This window comes from Phytophthora infestans, genomic scaffold, assembly GCF_000142945.1.
Source record: "Phytophthora infestans T30-4 supercont1.6 genomic scaffold, whole genome shotgun sequence".
NCBI lineage: Eukaryota > Oomycota > Peronosporomycetes > Peronosporales > Peronosporaceae > Phytophthora > Phytophthora infestans.
Genome location: NW_003303753.1, coordinates 2742972 through 2760932, shown reverse-complemented (window position 1 = coordinate 2760932; position 17961 = coordinate 2742972). Strand labels below are relative to the sequence as shown.

Below are 17961 nucleotides of genomic sequence, written 5' to 3'. Positions count from 1 at the left end.
TGGTCGCCTCCGCCGCTATCACCCTTCGTCTATCCCCAGCGACGCGGATGGTTCCCCGCGTCCGGACTTCGGCGATCATCCCGAGGCTCGTCCTGACGTCGCACGCGATGGCGCAGCTCTTGATTCTCCCGCTCCAGATACTCCACACGCTGAAGCAACCGATCCAGACGCTGCGCGGTCGCAGCGGCTTCCCGCCGTCCGCGGTCCACCCTTTCAGCGTGACGGTCCCGCTCCTCTTGTCGATAGCGCGGGTAATCTTCGTCATATCGTTGACCGTATCTTGGAACACGAGGACCCTCGTGCTGCGCCCAACCTTGCTCATACGAGTCACGGCGCTGATCGCCATGACGCTGCCATCCCTCCGCTCCGGCGCTACCTCGTTCGGTGGCTCGGCCCCATGAAGGATAGTTGGGAGCCTCGCGCCATCCTTCTCGCCGACGTTCCGGACTGCGTGGCGGAGTACGAGGCTGGTCTCGTACCGGCGGCCGATCGTCACGCGGGCGCGGCCGTCCGCCGCGCCTAGCCTCGTCGAGGGCCCTCAAGTAACGACCTATCACACCACGCTCCATTTCGGTAATTGCAGCAGCTTCAAGAACACGACCCCATTCTGCGTCGTCGGGTCGCGAGACACCACGCTCGCGACAACGCTGACACCCATCTTCTCGGTGTGCGGTACAGCACCGGCGGCCTTGGTCACTGGCCAACCTGCAAACTTGAGCGGCCAGCGCGCTGACGGACAGCCGCGAGTGCGCCGCCTCGCGCTCGAGCAGCATGCGCTCGAACGCCTCGCCTCCTTCCTTATTCCAGCGGAGCACGAACGAAGTCCACGCTCGATCCAGGGACTGGAGTGTCACGGCGGCTGTCGCCGTGACGGGTTTGCCTCTTGTCGCGCGGAACCTCTCAAACAGCCATCTCATCCAATGCGATGACCAATCAGCTTGTAGAACACGTCTACTGGTTGTCGTGGACCGAGACCACGCCGTTAACTTTCAATACGTCTCAGAGTCGTAATTTCCCTGCTTCCTCGACGCACAGTGTATCGTAAGGTAATGGGTTGCGGAAAGCCGCGTTACTCATTTCTGTAGTCTGGAATGATGCGACGAAGGCCTCGTCTTTCATCGAGGTTGCATCCAGTGTAAATGCGAATCAGAAGGGAGATCTCATCTACTGGATGGCGTTTTCCGAGCAAGAGCGGTTGAAGGCTGCTGGATCCCGACGACCTATTTGCATGCTTACTATTGCACAGAGTACGTAAGGTGACGGCTGACCTATAGTTTGCTGCCGAATTCCGCGTTTGTTAGATGCCACCTGCTGGGAAGCGTACTACGAGGTCCATTTGCGTGCATGCGTCGCATTCTATCTATCAATGTATGTTCTCGTTACCGTGCAGTCGAACACTGATGCTCCCGAGGTCCAACTGGAGTTCGATGGCAGGAGTGTAGGCCCGGCCTACCTATGTTTGCTGCCGAATTCCGCGAATGAAGACGTCACATTCTACGAAGCGTACTACGGAAGATTTGCTTTTCGTGAAGACTTCATCAAGACTGTCCAGTCAAGGTTCTTCAGCACGATCTCCGATTTCAACACGGAGTTCGCGTATGCCCCATGCTCGGCCATGGGGTAATACTTCCTTTCGATCAATAGTACCTGTAATTGCTTGAATTATGAGTCTGTCAAAAATCTGTTGGAGATATTATTTTGGCATTAATGAAGTATCGCTTGGTGCTTCTTGAATTGCATGCGTAGTCCTTACAGCAATCCTTCGTATGTTTGTTTCCACAGTGTGTGCAGGTGTTCATCTCCACATATTTGATTTTACGATGAGCGCGCTCGATCTCTTGCGGCTTTAACTGTTCCTTAGGTAATTTATCCAATCCGAACTTCTTTCGCATCCAAACAAGCAAGTGTCTCCGCATTTCAGTTCTCGATATTTCCGCCCCTTCTTCGTGTGCTACGTTTCCCATAGCGAATCCGTAGCTGTTATTATTGTAGCAGTCTCGCGAAATTCATTGCTTCTATCAATAAATGACTGCCGTCACCTTCTTGCTTGCGTATGTTTCTTTGAGCTCGATATACTTTGAGCGGCATCGATGCAAGAACGTAGCGAACTCTTGATCTTACATTTTCTGCTCAAGTTCCACATCGACTTCGTCATCGGAGACTTGCTTGCCAAATTTAACAATCATCAGACGACGAACAATTTCGCCAGATTCGTCTGTGTAGTTCGGCATATGATTCGAGTTGAGGCGAGTTGGAATATTCCAATCTAGCACTTCAATGGAGCCTTTCCCTTTGACAGGGCACGAAATCGCACCGCGAGTCAGCATTGATAAGAAATAAGCGCCTTAGCGATGTTATGAGGCATCTCATCGCAGCAAAATGGTCTGCTTCGTGACGCAGGCCAAATTTTTCTTGCATTGAGTTACTAAGAAGTCCAATACGATTATGCTGACGGCAAAGACGTGCTAAGCGAAAAATGGTTTAATGGCGGTGTAGGCGGTGAATCAACCACCACCTTTGTGCGATCGATTCATGCGTAGAACGGAGAACGAGATATGTTTTCTCTTGAAAGGAAGTATCACCCCATGGCCAAGATGAGGCTAACGCGAATCCGTGTTGAATTTGAATCGTCTAAGAACCTTGACTGGAATCTTGGTCTTCACAAAAGCATCTTCCAAGCTCGTAAATGGACGCTTCTTCGCGATTCGGGCACGGTAGGCCGGGCCTACACCCTCCACGAACTCCAGCTGAACCTCGGAGCTCGTGTTGATGCACGGTAAAACAGAACACACTTGATGAAGAATGCACATGCAGCAAATGGACCGTAGTACGCTTCCCAGCAGGTGGCATCAACAAACGCGGAATTCGGCAGCAAACATAGGTCAACCGTCACTAGGCTCGTGCAATATAAGATGAATAGGTCGTCGGGACCAGCAGCCTTCAACCGCTCTTGCTCGAAAACGTCCAGTGATAGATTCCCTTCGACGCATTTACACTGATGAACCTCGTGAAAGAAGCCCTTCGTCGCATCTTCCAGACACAGAAATGCATCTCCGGATGGAGACCCGTCTGCAGGCTGATACAGAAAACACTTCCCTTGATCATTACCGCAAGAGCACCTTTCTTTCTTAAATCCTTTGGTCTTCGTTGGCATCCGCTTGTCAGCTAGCGCATACGTCAATTGCCGCTCAATATCGCGTCGATTGCATCCATCGCCAACCCGTGCCCCATGAATCATGATGGCCCATGATGTATATCCGTCTCGATTGATTTGAACAACGATACTGCCTGCAGTTCTCACACGGGTCACGTTTGTTGTTTCAGCGTTCGTCTTCGATCGTCCTTGTCTTTAATTGGTCGATTCGTTTAGCGTTGTGTAGTTTTATGTAACGTTTGTGTCAGTTTGATGTACCAGCTGTCTAACGTTATTTCGTTAGTGCGCCTCGCGTAGAAGGGATGGTGGCGCGGAAATGGTTCCTGCTCGTAGGCGAAGATGGGAACGCGGTGACGTCGACTGATGCTGTTATCGTGGATATCGAAGATGTTGTTGCGTTCCGAAAGGCAGTGAAGAAAGAGTTCAGAGACAGCCACCTCGCAGGGATTGCTGCGTCCGATCTCACAGTCTTTGCGAACCGTGCGGAGTACGATGCGAAGCGAAACGTGCTGCTGCCCCAGTCGTGGTCCCCAGTGACGGCGTATGGGAATAATGGAGAGAATGCGCTCATTGTGCAAGTGCCGACGCAGCGTCAAGCGGTGGTGCCGACGGAATCGCAGCAATCTTTCGTTTGGAAGGAGCCAAAGTCGTTGGTCGCAACGACTGGTGCGAATTGGGATTTCCAGAATTCATTGGATCTCGGCAACCTAGCATCTGCTATCGGTCGTCATTATCAAGCTTGGAGAGATGGAAAGACGGACAAGCGAAGTCATCCGCTATTCGTGTGCTTAGATGGCCCCGGAACTGGAAAGTCGAGATTGCTTGACGAATTTCCCAACGTCTTGCAGCAGCGAATCTTTCGTGATGAGACACAAGGCGATCCAGCGATGAAGCAGCTCTTGCAGACAGCCTACAATTTCAAGATTACGTTTGAAAATGGAACAACCGACAACTATGGCATATCCGATCCGAGAAAAATGATTGGAACTCGAATGCTATACCAGCTGCAGGAGTCGGATTGGACGATGTTTAATGCGAACCCAGTTAATCAGGTGTTTCCTGCAGAAGTACTGACGAAATTGTCGGCAATCACCGAAACGGATTCGAACCGAATGTGCGTGATTCTCTGTGTCGATAGCTTGCAAAAGCTTCAGCATGAACCAGGAAGCAAGCATTCAGAGTTTTATACGGCGTTTGCGTCGCTGTGTGACCTCGTCAATGCCTCCAAGTGCTGGCTGATTGTGATCTGCGCGGCGACTATTTACCAGCCAGTGGATGAATTTCTGGCCGCTTCGCCACAATGGAGAGAGATGCTGCAGACGACATCATTGAAGCGCCCGAAGATCAACGGTAGAGACGTATTTGATACATTCGACTATGGCAATGGAGCTTTGACGCAGCTATTGGTGGATGACATGGGCGGGCATGGCAGAGCATTGGAAGAATTGTTCAACGTGATGCTGCAAAATCAGGGGCAAGCTTTTGAATTCATTCCGGTGATGCACAATGTGCTGGCTGCCATTCGACAAGCGTACCCTGCGATTGTTGCCCAGATGCAGAGTATGAAGCAAGCATTTCTTGCGGTGATTTCTCGTCGGAGGGTCGATGGAAATTCGCTTTTCGAAAATCTAACGCTTGATCAAGTTATCTCGTGCGGGTTGATCCGACTAGATGGAACCCACCTCCAATGCCCGTTCGTTCTCTATATGCTGCTGGAAACGCATGATATTCCGTGGAGCAAACATGCTACTTACGCACCGGCAGAACGGTTGGAAGACTTGAAACCTTGGCAACTTTTGGGAGCATTTTAACTGCAAGTTCCGAGTGTTGAAATCGCAAGCTTTCGCCCAGGAGGAATCTGTGCTGTGGACGGATATACATCATGGGGCACGGTTTGGCGATGGATGCAATCGACGCGTTATTGAGCGGCAATTGACGTATGCGCTAGCTGACAAGCGGATGCCAACGAAGACCAAAGGATTTAAGGAAGAAAGGTGCTCTTGCGGTAATGATCAAGGGAAGTGTTTTCTGTATCAGCCTGCAGACGGGTCTCCATCCGGAGATGCATTTCTGTGTCTGGAAGATGCGACGAAGGGCTTCTTTCACGAGGTTCATCAGTGTAAATGCGTCGAAGGGAATCTATCACTGGACGTTTTCGAGCAAGAGCGGTTGAAGGCTGCTGGTCCCGACGACCTATTCATCTTATATTGCACGAGTCTAGTGACGGCTGACCTATGGTTGCTGCCGAACTCCGCGTTTGTTGATGCCACCTGCTGGGAAGCGTACTACGGTCCATTTGCTGCATGTGCATTCTTCATCAAGTCTGTTCCGTTACCGTGCATCAACACGAGCTCCGAGGTCCAACTGGAGTTCGTGGAGGGTGTAGGCCCGGCCTACCGTGCCCGAATCGCGAAGAAGCGTCCATTTACGAGCTTGGAAGATGCTTTTGTGAAGACCAAGATTCCAGTCAAGGTTCTTAGACGATTCAAATTCAACACGGATTCGCGTTAGCCTCATCTTGGCCATGGGGTGATACTTCCTTTCAAGAGAAAACATATCTCGTTCTCCGTTCTACGCATGAATCGATCGCACAAAGGTGGTGGTTGATTCACCGCCTACACCGCCATTGAACCATTTTTCGCTTAGCACGTCTTTGCCGTCAGCATAATCGTATTGGACTTCTTAGTAACTCAATGCAAGAAAAATTTGGCCTGCGTCACGAAGCAGACCATTTTGCTGCGATGAGATGCCTCATAACATCGCTAAGGCGCTTATTTCTTATCAATGCTGACTCGCGGTTCAATTTCGTGCCCCGTCAAAGGGAAAGGCTCCATTGAAGTGCTAGATTGGAATATTCCAACTCGCCTCAACTCGAATCATATGCCGAACTACACAGACGAAGCTGGCGAAATTGTTCGTCGTCTGATGATTGTTAAATTTGGCAAGCAAGTCTCCGATGACGAAGTCGATGTGGAACTTGAGCAGAAAGTATAAGATCAAGAGTTCGCTACGTTCTTGCATCGATGCCGCTCAAAGTATATCGAGCTCAAAGAAACATACGCAAGCAAGAAGGTGACGGCATTTGCCCCACAGTCATTTATTGATAGAAGCAATGATTTTCGCGAGACTGCTATAATAATAACAGCTACGGATTCGCTATGGGAAACGTAGCATATGAAGAAGGGGCGGAAATATCGAGATCTGAAATGCGGAGACACTTGCTTGTTTGGATGCGAAAGAAGTTCGGATTGGATAAATTACCTAAGGAACAGTTAAAGCCGCAAGAGATCGAGCGCGCTCATCGTAAAATCAAATATGTGGAGATGAACACCTGCACACACTGTGGAAACAAACATACGAAGGATTGCTGTAAGGACTACGCATGCAATTCAAGAAGCACCAAGCGATACTTCATTAATGCCAAAATAATATCTCCAACAGATTTTTGACAGACTCATAATTCAGAATTACAGGTACTATTGATCGAAAGGAAGTATCACCCCATGGCCGAGATGGGGCATACGCGAATCCGTGTTGAAATCGAATCGTCTAAGAACCTTGACAGGAATATTGGTCTTCACAAAAGCATCTTCCAAGCTCGTAAATGGACGTTTCTTCGCGATTCGGGCACGGTAGGCCGGGCCTACACCCTCCACGAACTCCAGCTGAACCTCGGAGCTCGTGTTGATGCACGGTAAAACGGAACACACTTGATGAAGTGTGCACGAGTAGCAAATGGGCCGTAGTACGCTTCCCAGCAGGTGGCATCAACAAATGCGGAGTTCGGCAGCAACCATAGGTCAACCGTCACTAGGCTCGTGCAATATAAGATGAATAGGTCGTCGGGACCAGCAGCCTTCAACCGCTCTTGCTCGAAAACGTCCAGTGATAGATTCCCTTCGACGCATTTACACTGATGAACCTCGTGAAAGAAGCCCTTCGTCGCATCTTCCAGACACAGAAATGCATCTTCGGACGGAGACCCGTCTGCAGGCTGATACAGAAAACACTTCCCTTGATCATTACCGCAAGAGCACCTTTCTTTCTTAAATCCTTTGGTCTTCGTTGGCATCCGCTTGTCAGCTAGCGCATACGTCAATTGCCGCTCAATATCGCGTCGATTGCATCCATCGCCAACCCGTGCCCCATGAATCATGATGGCCCATGATGTATATCCGTCTCGATTGATTCGAACAACGATACCGCCTGCAGTTCTCACACGGGTCACGTTTGTTGTTTCAGCGTTCGTCTTCGATCGTCCTTGTCTTTTATTGGTCGATTCGTTTAGCATTGTGTAGTTTTATGTAACGTTTGTGTCAGTTTGATGTACCAGCTGTCTCACGTTATTTCGTTAGTGCGCCTCGCGTAGAAGGGATGGCGGCGCGGAAATGGTTCCTGCTCGTGGGCGAGAACGGCAAGGATCTCACATCGACGACTTCTGTTGGTGTGGATGTTGAAGATGTGGATACGTTCCGAAAGGCAGTGAAGAAAGAGTGTCCGAGCGCTCTCGCGAACGTCGATGCTGTCGATCTCACAGTCTTTGCGAACCGGGCGGAGTACGATGCGAAGCGAAGCGTGCTGCTGCCCCAGTCGGGGTCCCCAGTGACGGCGTATGGGAATAATGAAGAGAATGCGCTCATTGTGCAAGTGCCGACGCAGCGTCAAGCGGTGGTGCCAGCGTTATCGCAGCAGTCGTTCTTTTGGAAGGAGCCAAAGTCGTTGGTCGCAACGACTGGTGCGAATTGGGATTTCCAGAATTCATTGGATCTCGGCAACCTAGCATCTGCTATCGGTCGTCATTATCAAGCTTGGAGAGATGGAAAGACGGACAAGCGAAGTCATCCGCTATTCGTGTGCTTAGATGGCCCCGGAACTGGAAAGTCGAGATTGCTTGACGAATTTCCGAAAATCTTGCAGCAGGAAATCTTTCGCGATGAGACACAAGGCGATCCAGCGATGAAGCAGCTCTTGCAGACAGCCTACAATTTCAAGATCACTTTTGAGAATGGAACAACCAAGCCAGGTAATTTTATTGATCCGGGCCAGGCAATTGGAACTCGAATGCTGTACCAACTGCAGGATTCAGTCGTCTGGGGGGAATTTATGTTGGATCATGCGAATCATGTTGTCCCTGAACAAGTATTGTCGAAATTGTCAGCAATCACTGGAACGGATCCGAGCCAAATGTGCGTGATTCTCTGTGTCGACAGCTTGCAAAAGCTTCCGCATGAAGCAGGAAGCAAGCGTTCCGAGTTTTATACGGCGTTTGCGTCGCTGTGTGACCTCGTCAATGCCTCCAAGTGCTGGCTGATTGTGATCTGCGCGGCGACTATTTACCAGCCAGTGGATGAATTTCTGGCCGCTTCGCCACAATGGAGAGAGATGCTGCAGACGACATCATTGGAGCGCCCGAAGATCAACGGTAGAGACGTATTTGATACATTCGACTATGGCAATGGAGCTTTGACGCAGCTATTGGTGGATGACATGGGCGGGCATGGCAGAGCATTGGAAGAATTGTTCAACGTGATGCTGCAAAATGAGGGGCAAGCTTTTGAATTCATCCCGGTGATGCACAAAGTGCTGGCTGCAATTCGACAAGCGTACCCTGCGATTGTTGCCCAGATGCAGAGTATGAAGCAAGCATTTCTTGCGGTGATTTCTCGTCGGAGGGTCGATGGAAATTCGCTTTTCGGAAATCTAACGCTTGATCAAGTTATCTCGTGCGGGTTGATCCGACTCGATGGAACCCAACTCCAATGCCCGTTCATTCTCTATATGCTGCTGGAAACGCATGATATTCCATGGAGCAAACATGCTACTTACGCACCGGCAGAACGGTTGGAAGACTTGAAACCTTGGCAACTTTGGGAGCATTTTAACTGCAAGTTCCGAGTGTTGAAATCGCAAGCTTTCGCCCAGGAGGAGCCTGTGCTGTGGACGGATATACATCATGGGGCACGGTTTGGCGATGGATGCAATCGACGCGTTATTGAGCGGCAATTGACGTATGCGCTAGCTGACAAGCGGATGCCAACGAAGACCAAAGGATTTAAGGAAGAAAGGTGCTCTTGCGGTAATGATCAAGGGAAGTGTTTTCTGTATCAGCCTGCAGACGGGTCTCCATCCGGAGATGCATTTCTGTGTCTGGAAGGTGCGACGAAGGGCTTCTTTCACGAGGTTCATCAGTGTAAATGCGTCGAAGGGAATCTATCACTGGACGTTTTCGAGCAAGAGCGGTTGAAGGCTGCTGGTCCCGACGACCTATTCATCTTATATTGCACGAGTCTAGTGACGGCTGACCTATGGTTGCTGCCGAACTCCGCGTTTGTTGATGCCACCTGCTGGGAAGCGTACTACGGTCCATTTGCTGCATGTGCATTCTTCATCAAGTCTGTTCCGTTACCGTGCATCAACACGAGCTCCGAGGTCCAACTGGAGTTCGTGGAGGGTGTAGGCCCGGCCTACCGTGCCCGAATCGCGAAGAAGCGTCCATTTACGAGCTTGGAAGATGCTTTTGTGAAGACCAAGATTCCAGTCAAGGTTCTTAGACGATTCAAATTCAACACGGATTCGCGTTAGCCTCATCTTGGCCATGGGGTGATACTTCCTTTCAAGAGAAAACATATCTCGTTCTCCGTTCTACGCATGAATCGATCGCACAAAGGTGGTGGTTGATTCACCGCCTACACCGCCATTGAACCATTTTTCGCTTAGCACGTCTTTGCCGTCAGCATAATCGTATTGGACTTCTTAGTAACTCAATGCAAGAAAAATTTGGCCTGCGTCACGAAGCAGACCATTTTGCTGCGATGAGATGCCTCATAACATCGCTGAGGCGCTTATTTCTTATCAATGCTGACTCGCGGTTCAATTTCGTGCCCCGTCAAAGGGAAAGGCTCCATTGAAGTGCTAGATTGGAATATTCCAACTCGCCTCAACTCGAATCATATGCCGAACTACACAGACGAAGCTGGCGAAATTGTTCGTCGTCTGATGATTGTTAAATTTGGCAAGCAAGTCTCCGATGACGAAGTCGATGTGGAACTTGAGCAGAAAGTATAAGATCAAGAGTTCGCTACGTTCTTGCATCGATGCCGCTCAAAGTATATCGAGCTCAAAGAAACATACGCAAGCAAGAAGGTGACGGCATTTGCCCCACAGTCATTTATTGATAGAAGCAATGATTTTCGCGAGACTGCTATAATAATAACAGCTACGGATTCGCTATGGGAAACGTAGCATATGAAGAAGGGGCGGAAATATCGAGATCTGAAATGCGGAGACACTTGCTTGTTTGGATGCGAAAGAAGTTCGGATTGGATAAATTACCTAAGGGACAGTTAAAGCCGCAAGAGATCGAGCGCGCTCATCGTAAAATCAAATATGTGGAGATGAACACCTGCACACACTGTGGAAACAAACATACGAAGGATTGCTGTAAGGACTACGCATGCAATTCAAGAAGCACCAAGCGATACTTCATTAATGCCAAAATAATATCTCCAACAGATTTTTGACAGACTCATAATTCAGAATTACAGGTACTATTGATCGAAAGGAAGTATCACCCCATGGCCGAGATGGGGCATACGCGAATCCGTGTTGAAATCGAATCGTCTAAGAACCTTGACAGGAATATTGGTCTTCACAAAAGCATCTTCCAAGCTCGTAAATGGACGTTTCTTCGCGATTCGGGCACGGTAGGCCGGGCCTACACCCTCCACGAACTCCAGCTGAACCTCGGAGCTCGTGTTGATGCACGGTAAAACGGAACACACTTGATGAAGTGTGCACGAGTAGCAAATGGGCCGTAGTACGCTTCCCAGCAGGTGGCATCAACAAATGCGGAGTTCGGCAGCAACCATAGGTCAACCGTCACTAGGCTCGTGCAATATAAGATGAATAGGTCGTCGGGACCAGCAGCCTTAACCGCTCTTGCTCGAAAACGTCCAGTGATAGATTCCCTTCGACGCATTTACACTGATGAACCTCGTGAAAGAAGCCCTTCGTCGCATCTTCCAGACACAGAAATGCATCTTCGGACGGAGACCCGTCTGCAGGCTGATACAGAAAACACTTCCCTTGATCATTACCGCAAGAGCACCTTTCTTTCTTAAATCCTTTGGTCTTCGTTGGCATCCGCTTGTCAGCTAGCGCATACGTCAATTGCCGCTCAATATCGCGTCGATTGCATCCATCGCCAACCCGTGCCCCATGAATCATGATGGCCCATGATGTATATCCGTCTCGATTGATTTGAACAACGATACTGCCTGCAGTTCTCACACGGGTCACGTTTGTTGTTTCAGCGTTCGTCTTCGATCGTCCTTGTCTTTTATTGGTCGATTCGTTTAGCATTGTGTAGTTTTATGTAACGTTTGTGTCAGTTTGATGTACCAGCTGTCTAACGTTATTTCGTTAGTGCGCCTCGCGTAGAAGGGATGGTGGCGCGGAAATGGTTCCTGCTCGTGGGCGGGAACGGCAAGGATCTCACATCGACGACTTCTGTTGGTGTGGATGTTGAAGATGTGGATACGTTGCGGGATGCGGTAAAGGAGAAGTTCAGAGACAGTCACCTCGCAGGGATTGCTGCGTCCGATCTCACAGTCTTTGCGAACCGGGCCGAGTACGATGCGAAGCGAAGCGTGCTGCTGCCCCAGTCGGGGTCCCCAGTGACGGCGTATGGGAATAATGAAGAGAATGCGCTCATTGTGCAAGTGCCGACGCAGCGTCAAGTGGTGGTGCCGACGGAATCGCAGAAATCGTTCGTTTGGAAGGAGCCAAAGTCGTTGGTCGCAACGACTGGTGCGAATTGGGATTTCCAGAATTCATTGGATCTCGGCAACCTAGCATCTGCTATCGGTCGTCATTATCAAGCTTGGAGAGATGGAAAGACGGACAAGCGAAGTCATCCGCTATTCGTGTGCTTAGATGGCCCCGGAACTGGAAAGTCGAGATTGCTTGACGAATTTCCGAAAATCTTGCAGCAGGAAATCTTTCGCGATGAGACACAAGGCGATCCAGCGATGAAGCAGCTCTTGCAGACAGCCTACAATTTCAAGATCACTTTTGAGAATGGAACAACCAAGCCAGGTAATTTTATTGATCCGGGCCAGGCAATTGGAACTCGAATGCTGTACCAACTGCAGGATTCAGTCGTCTGGGGGGAATTTATGTTGGATCATGCGAATCATGTTGTCCCTGAACAAGTATTGTCAAAATTGTCAGCAATCACTGGAACGGATCCGAGCCAAATGTGCGTGATTCTCTGTGTCGACAGCTTGCAAAAGCTTCCGCATGAAGCAGGAAGCAAGCGTTCCGAGTTTTATACGGCGTTTGCGTCGCTGTGTGACCTCGTCAATGCCTCCAAGTGCTGGCTGATTGTGATCTGCGCGGCGACTATTTACCAGCCAGTGGATGAATTTCTGGCCGCTTCGCCACAATGGAGAGAGATGCTGCAGACGACATCATTGGAGCGCCCGAAGATCAACGGTAGAGACGTATTTGATACATTCGACTATGGCAATGGAGCTTTGACGCAGCTATTGGTGGATGACATGGGCGGGCATGGCAGAGCATTGGAAGAATTGTTCAACGTGATGCTGCAAAATGAGGGGCAAGCTTTTGAATTCATTCCGGTGATGCACAAAGTGCTGGCTGCAATTCGACAAGCGTACCCTGCGATTGTTGCCCAGATGCAGAGTATGAAGCAAGCATTTCTTGCGGTGATTTCTCGTCGGAGGGTCGATGGAAATTCGCTTTTCGGAAATCTAACGCTTGATCAAGTTATCTCGTGCGGGTTGATCCGACTCGATGGAACCCAACTCCAATGCCCGTTCATTCTCTATATGCTGCTGGAAACGCATGATATTCCATGGAGCAAACATGCTACTTACGCACCGGCAGAACGGTTGGAAGACTTGAAACCTTGGCAACTTTGGGAGCATTTTAACTGCAAGTTCCGAGTGTTGAAATCGCAAGCTTTCGCCCAGGAGGAGCCTGTGCTGTGGACGGATATACATCATGGGGCACGGTTTGGCGATGGATGCAATCGACGCGTTATTGAGCGGCAATTGACGTATGCGCTAGCTGACAAGCGGATGCCAACGAAGACCAAAGGATTTAAGAAAGGAAGGTGCGCTTGCGGTAATGATCAAGGGAAGTGTTTTCTGTATCAGCCTGCAGACGGGTCTCCATCCGGAGATGCATTTCTGTGTCTGGAAGGTGCGACGAAGGGCTTCTTTCACGAGGTTCATCAGTGTAAATGCGTCGAAGGGAATCTATCACTGGACGTTTTCGAGCAAGAGCGGTTGAAGGCTGCTGGTCCCGACGACCTATTCATCTTATATTGCACGAGTCTAGTGACGGCTGACCTATGTTTGCTGCCGAACTCCGCGTTTGTTGATGCCACCTGCTGGGAAGCGTACTACGGTCCATTTGCTGCTCGTGCATTCTTCATCAAGTCTGTTCCGTTACCGTGCATCAACACGAGCTCCGAGGTCCAACTGGAGTTCGTGGAGGGTGTAGGCCCGGCCTACCGTGCCCGAATCGCGAAGAAGCGTCCATTTACGAGCTTGGAAGATGCTTTTGTGAAGACCAAGATTCCAGTCAAGGTTCTTAGACGATTCAAATTCAACACGGATTCGCGTTAGCCTCATCTTGGCCATGGGGTGATACTTCCTTTCAAGAGAAAACATATCTCGTTCTCCGTTCTACGCATGAATCGATCGCACAAAGGTGGTGGTTGATTCACCGCCTACACCGCCATTGAACCATTTTTCGCTTAGCACGTCTTTGCCGTCAGCATAATCGTATTGGACTTCTTAGTAACTCAATGCAAGAAAAATTTGGCCTGCGTCACGAAGCAGACCATTTTGCTGCGATGAGATGCCTCATAACATCGCTAAGGCGCTTATTTCTTATCAATGCTGACTCGCGGTTCAATTTCGTGCCCCGTCAAAGGGAAAGGCTCCATTGAAGTGCTAGATTGGAATATTCCAACTCGCCTCAACTCGAATCATATGCCGAACTACACAGACGAAGCTGGCGAAATTGTTCGTCGTCTGATGATTGTTAAATTTGGCAAGCAAGTCTCCGATGACGAAGTCGATGTGGAACTTGAGCAGAAAGTATAAGATCAAGAGTTCGCTACGTTCTTGCATCGATGCCGCTCAAAGTATATCGAGCTCAAAGAAACATACGCAAGCAAGAAGGTGACGGCATTTGCCCCACAGTCATTTATTGATAGAAGCAATGATTTTCGCGAGACTGCTATAATAATAACAGCTACGGATTCGCTATGGGAAACGTAGCATATGAAGAAGGGGCGGAAATATCGAGATCTGAAATGCGGAGACACTTGCTTGTTTGGATGCGAAAGAAGTTCGGATTGGATAAATTACCTAAGGAACAGTTAAAGCCGCAAGAGATCGAGCGCGCTCATCGTAAAATCAAATATGTGGAGATGAACACCTGCACACACTGTGGAAACAAACATACGAAGGATTGCTGTAAGGACTACGCATGCAATTCAAGAAGCACCAAGCGATACTTCATTAATGCCAAAATAATATCTCCAACAGATTTTTGACAGACTCATAATTCAGAATTACAGGTACTATTGATCGAAAGGAAGTATCACCCCATGGCCGAGATGGGGCATACGCGAATCCGTGTTGAAATCGAATCGTCTAAGAACCTTGACAGGAATATTGGTCTTCACAAAAGCATCTTCCAAGCTCGTAAATGGACGTTTCTTCGCGATTCGGGCACGGTAGGCCGGGCCTACACCCTCCACGAACTCCAGCTGAACCTCGGAGCTCGTGTTGATGCACGGTAAAACGGAACACACTTGATGAAGTGTGCACGAGTAGCAAATGGGCCGTAGTACGCTTCCCAGCAGGTGGCATCAACAAATGCGGAGTTCGGCAGCAACCATAGGTCAACCGTCACTAGGCTCGTGCAATATAAGATGAATAGGTCGTCGGGACCAGCAGCCTTCAACCGCTCTTGCTCGAAAACGTCCAGTGATAGATTCCCTTCGACGCATTTACACTGATGAACCTCGTGAAAGAAGCCCTTCGTCGCATCTTCCAGACACAGAAATGCATCTTCGGACGGAGACCCGTCTGCAGGCTGATACAGAAAACACTTCCCTTGATCATTACCGCAAGAGCACCTTTCTTTCTTAAATCCTTTGGTCTTCGTTGGCATCCGCTTGTCAGCTAGCGCATACGTCAATTGCCGCTCAATATCGCGTCGATTGCATCCATCGCCAACCCGTGCCCCATGAATCATGATGGCCCATGATGTATATCCGTCTCGATTGATTTGAACAACGATACTGCCTGCAGTTCTCACACGGGTCACGTTTGTTGTTTCAGCGTTCGTCTTCGATCGTCCTTGTCTTTAATTGGTCGATTCGTTTAGCGTTGTGTAGTTTTATGTAACGTTTGTGTCAGTTTGATGTACCAGCTGTCTAACGTTATTTCGTTAGTGCGCCTCGCGTAGAAGGGATGGTGGCGCGGAAATGGTTCCTGCTCGTGGGCGGGAACGGCAAGGATCTCACATCGACGACTTCTGTTGGTGTGGATGTTGAAGATGTGGATACGTTGCGGGATGCGGTAAAGGAGAAGTTCAGAGACAGTCACCTCGCAGGGATTGCTGCGTCCGATCTCACAGTCTTTGCGAACCGGGCCGAGTACGATGCGAAGCGAAGCGTGCTGCTGCCCCAGTCGGGGTCCCCAGTGACGGCGTATGGGAATAATGAAGAGAATGCGCTCATTGTGCAAGTGCCGACGCAGCGTCAAGTGGTGGTGCCGACGGAATCGCAGAAATCGTTCGTTTGGAAGGAGCCAAAGTCGTTGGTCGCAACGACTGGTGCGAATTGGGATTTCCAGAATTCATTGGATCTCGGCAACCTAGCATCTGCTATCGGTCGTCATTATCAAGCTTGGAGAGATGGAAAGACGGACAAGCGAAGTCATCCGCTATTCGTGTGCTTAGATGGCCCCGGAACTGGAAAGTCGAGATTGCTTGACGAATTTCCGAAAATCTTGCAGCAGGAAATCTTTCGCGATGAGACACAAGGCGATCCAGCGATGAAGCAGCTCTTGCAGACAGCCTACAATTTCAAGATCACTTTTGAGAATGGAACAACCAAGCCAGGTAATTTTATTGATCCGGGCCAGGCAATTGGAACTCGAATGCTGTACCAACTGCAGGATTCAGTCGTCTGGGGGGAATTTATGTTGGATCATGCGAATCATGTTGTCCCTGAACAAGTATTGTCGAAATTGTCAGCAATCACTGGAACGGATCCGAGCCAAATGTGCGTGATTCTCTGTGTCGACAGCTTGCAAAAGCTTCCGCATGAAGCAGGAAGCAAGCGTTCCGAGTTTTATACGGCGTTTGCGTCGCTGTGTGACCTCGTCAATGCCTCCAAGTGCTGGCTGATTGTGATCTGCGCGGCGACTATTTACCAGCCAGTGGATGAATTTCTGGCCGCTTCGCCACAATGGAGAGAGATGCTGCAGACGACATCATTGGAGCGCCCGAAGATCAACGGTAGAGACGTATTTGATACATTCGACTATGGCAATGGAGCTTTGACGCAGCTATTGGTGGATGACATGGGCGGGCATGGCAGAGCATTGGAAGAATTGTTCATCGTGATGCTGCAAAATGAGGGGCAAGCTTTTGAATTCATTCCGGTGATGCACAAAGTGCTGGCTGCAATTCGACAAGCGTACCCTGCGATTGTTGCCCAGATGCAGAGTATGAAGCAAGCATTTCTTGCGGTGATTTCTCGTCGGAGGGTCGATGGAAATTCGCTTTTCGGAAATCTAACGCTTGATCAAGTTATCTCGTGCGGGTTGATCCGACTCGATGGAACCCAACTCCAATGCCCGTTCATTCTCTATATGCTGCTGGAAACGCATGATATTCCATGGAGCAAACATGCTACTTACGCACCGGCAGAACGGTTGGAAGACTTGAAACCTTGGCAACTTTGGGAGCATTTTAACTGCAAGTTCCGAGTGTTGAAATCGCAAGCTTTCGCCCAGGAGGAGCCTGTGCTGTGGACGGATATACATCATGGGGCACGGTTTGGCGATGGATGCAATCGACGCGTTATTGAGCGGCAATTGACGTATGCGCTAGCTGACAAGCGGATGCCAACGAAGACCAAAGGATTTAAGGAAGAAAGGTGTTCTTGCGGTAATGATCAAGGGAAGTGCTTTCTGTATCAGCCTGCAGACGGGTCTCCATCCGGAGATGTATTTCTGTGTCTGGAAGATGCGACGAAGGGCTTCTTTCACGAGGTTCATCAGTGTAAATGCGTCGAAGGGAATCTATCACTGGACGTTTTCGAGCAAGAGCGGTTGAAGGCTGCTGGTCCCGACGACCTATTCATCTTATATTGCACGAGTCTAGTGACGGCTGACCTATGTTTGCTGCTGAACTCCGCGTTTGTTGATGCCACCTGCTGGGAAGCGTACTACGGTCCATTTGCTGCTCGTGCATTCTTCATCAAGTCTGTTCCGTTACCGTGCATCAACACGAGCTCCGAGGTCCAACTGGAGTTCGTGGAGGGTGTAGGCCCGGCCTACCGTGCCCGAATCGCGAAGAAGCGTCCATTTACGAGCTTGGAAGATGCTTTTGTGAAGACCAAGATTCCAGTCAAGGTTCTTAGACGATTCAAATTCAACACGGATTCGCGTTAGCCTCATCTTGGCCATGGGGTGATACTTCCTTTCAAGAGAAAACATATCTCGTTCTCCGTTCTACGCATGAATCGATCG

General features: G+C 49.6%; 3 protein-coding genes and 5 pseudogenes across 3 annotated transcripts; 4 read left to right on the top strand and 4 right to left on the bottom strand.

Annotated features, from left to right (window-relative positions):
• Nucleotides 1–2785: 2785 nt before the first annotated feature.
• Nucleotides 2786–3247, bottom strand: PITG_23255 (annotated as a pseudogene; the record flags this gene model as incomplete).
• Nucleotides 3248–3437: 190 nt separating this feature from the next.
• Nucleotides 3438–5665, top strand: PITG_04770 (annotated as a pseudogene; the record flags this gene model as incomplete).
• A 1189-nt stretch (nucleotides 5666–6854) lies between these two features.
• On the bottom strand, nucleotides 6855–7319 carry PITG_23254 (annotated as a pseudogene; the record flags this gene model as incomplete).
• Nucleotides 7320–7528: 209 nt separating this feature from the next.
• PITG_04769 (crinkler (CRN) family protein, putative) lies at nucleotides 7529–9736 on the top strand (the record flags this gene model as incomplete). Its single annotated transcript, XM_002905447.1, has 1 exon — nucleotides 7529–9736. The coding sequence occupies one exon, from the start codon at nucleotides 7529–7531 to the stop codon at nucleotides 9734–9736; it is 2208 nt and encodes a 735-aa protein (XP_002905493.1).
• Nucleotides 9737–10925: 1189 nt separating this feature from the next.
• Nucleotides 10926–11389, bottom strand: PITG_23253 (annotated as a pseudogene; the record flags this gene model as incomplete).
• A 209-nt stretch (nucleotides 11390–11598) lies between these two features.
• On the top strand, nucleotides 11599–14039 carry PITG_04768 (crinkler (CRN) family protein, putative; the record flags this gene model as incomplete). Its single annotated transcript, XM_002905446.1, has 1 exon — nucleotides 11599–14039. The coding sequence occupies one exon, from the start codon at nucleotides 11599–11601 to the stop codon at nucleotides 13807–13809; it is 2211 nt and encodes a 736-aa protein (XP_002905492.1).
• Nucleotides 14040–14998: 959 nt separating this feature from the next.
• On the bottom strand, nucleotides 14999–15463 carry PITG_23252 (annotated as a pseudogene; the record flags this gene model as incomplete).
• Nucleotides 15464–15672: 209 nt separating this feature from the next.
• PITG_04767 (crinkler (CRN) family protein, putative) lies at nucleotides 15673–17883 on the top strand (the record flags this gene model as incomplete). Its single annotated transcript, XM_002905445.1, has 1 exon — nucleotides 15673–17883. The coding sequence occupies one exon, from the start codon at nucleotides 15673–15675 to the stop codon at nucleotides 17881–17883; it is 2211 nt and encodes a 736-aa protein (XP_002905491.1).
• Between the last annotated feature and the right edge of the window lie 78 nt (nucleotides 17884–17961).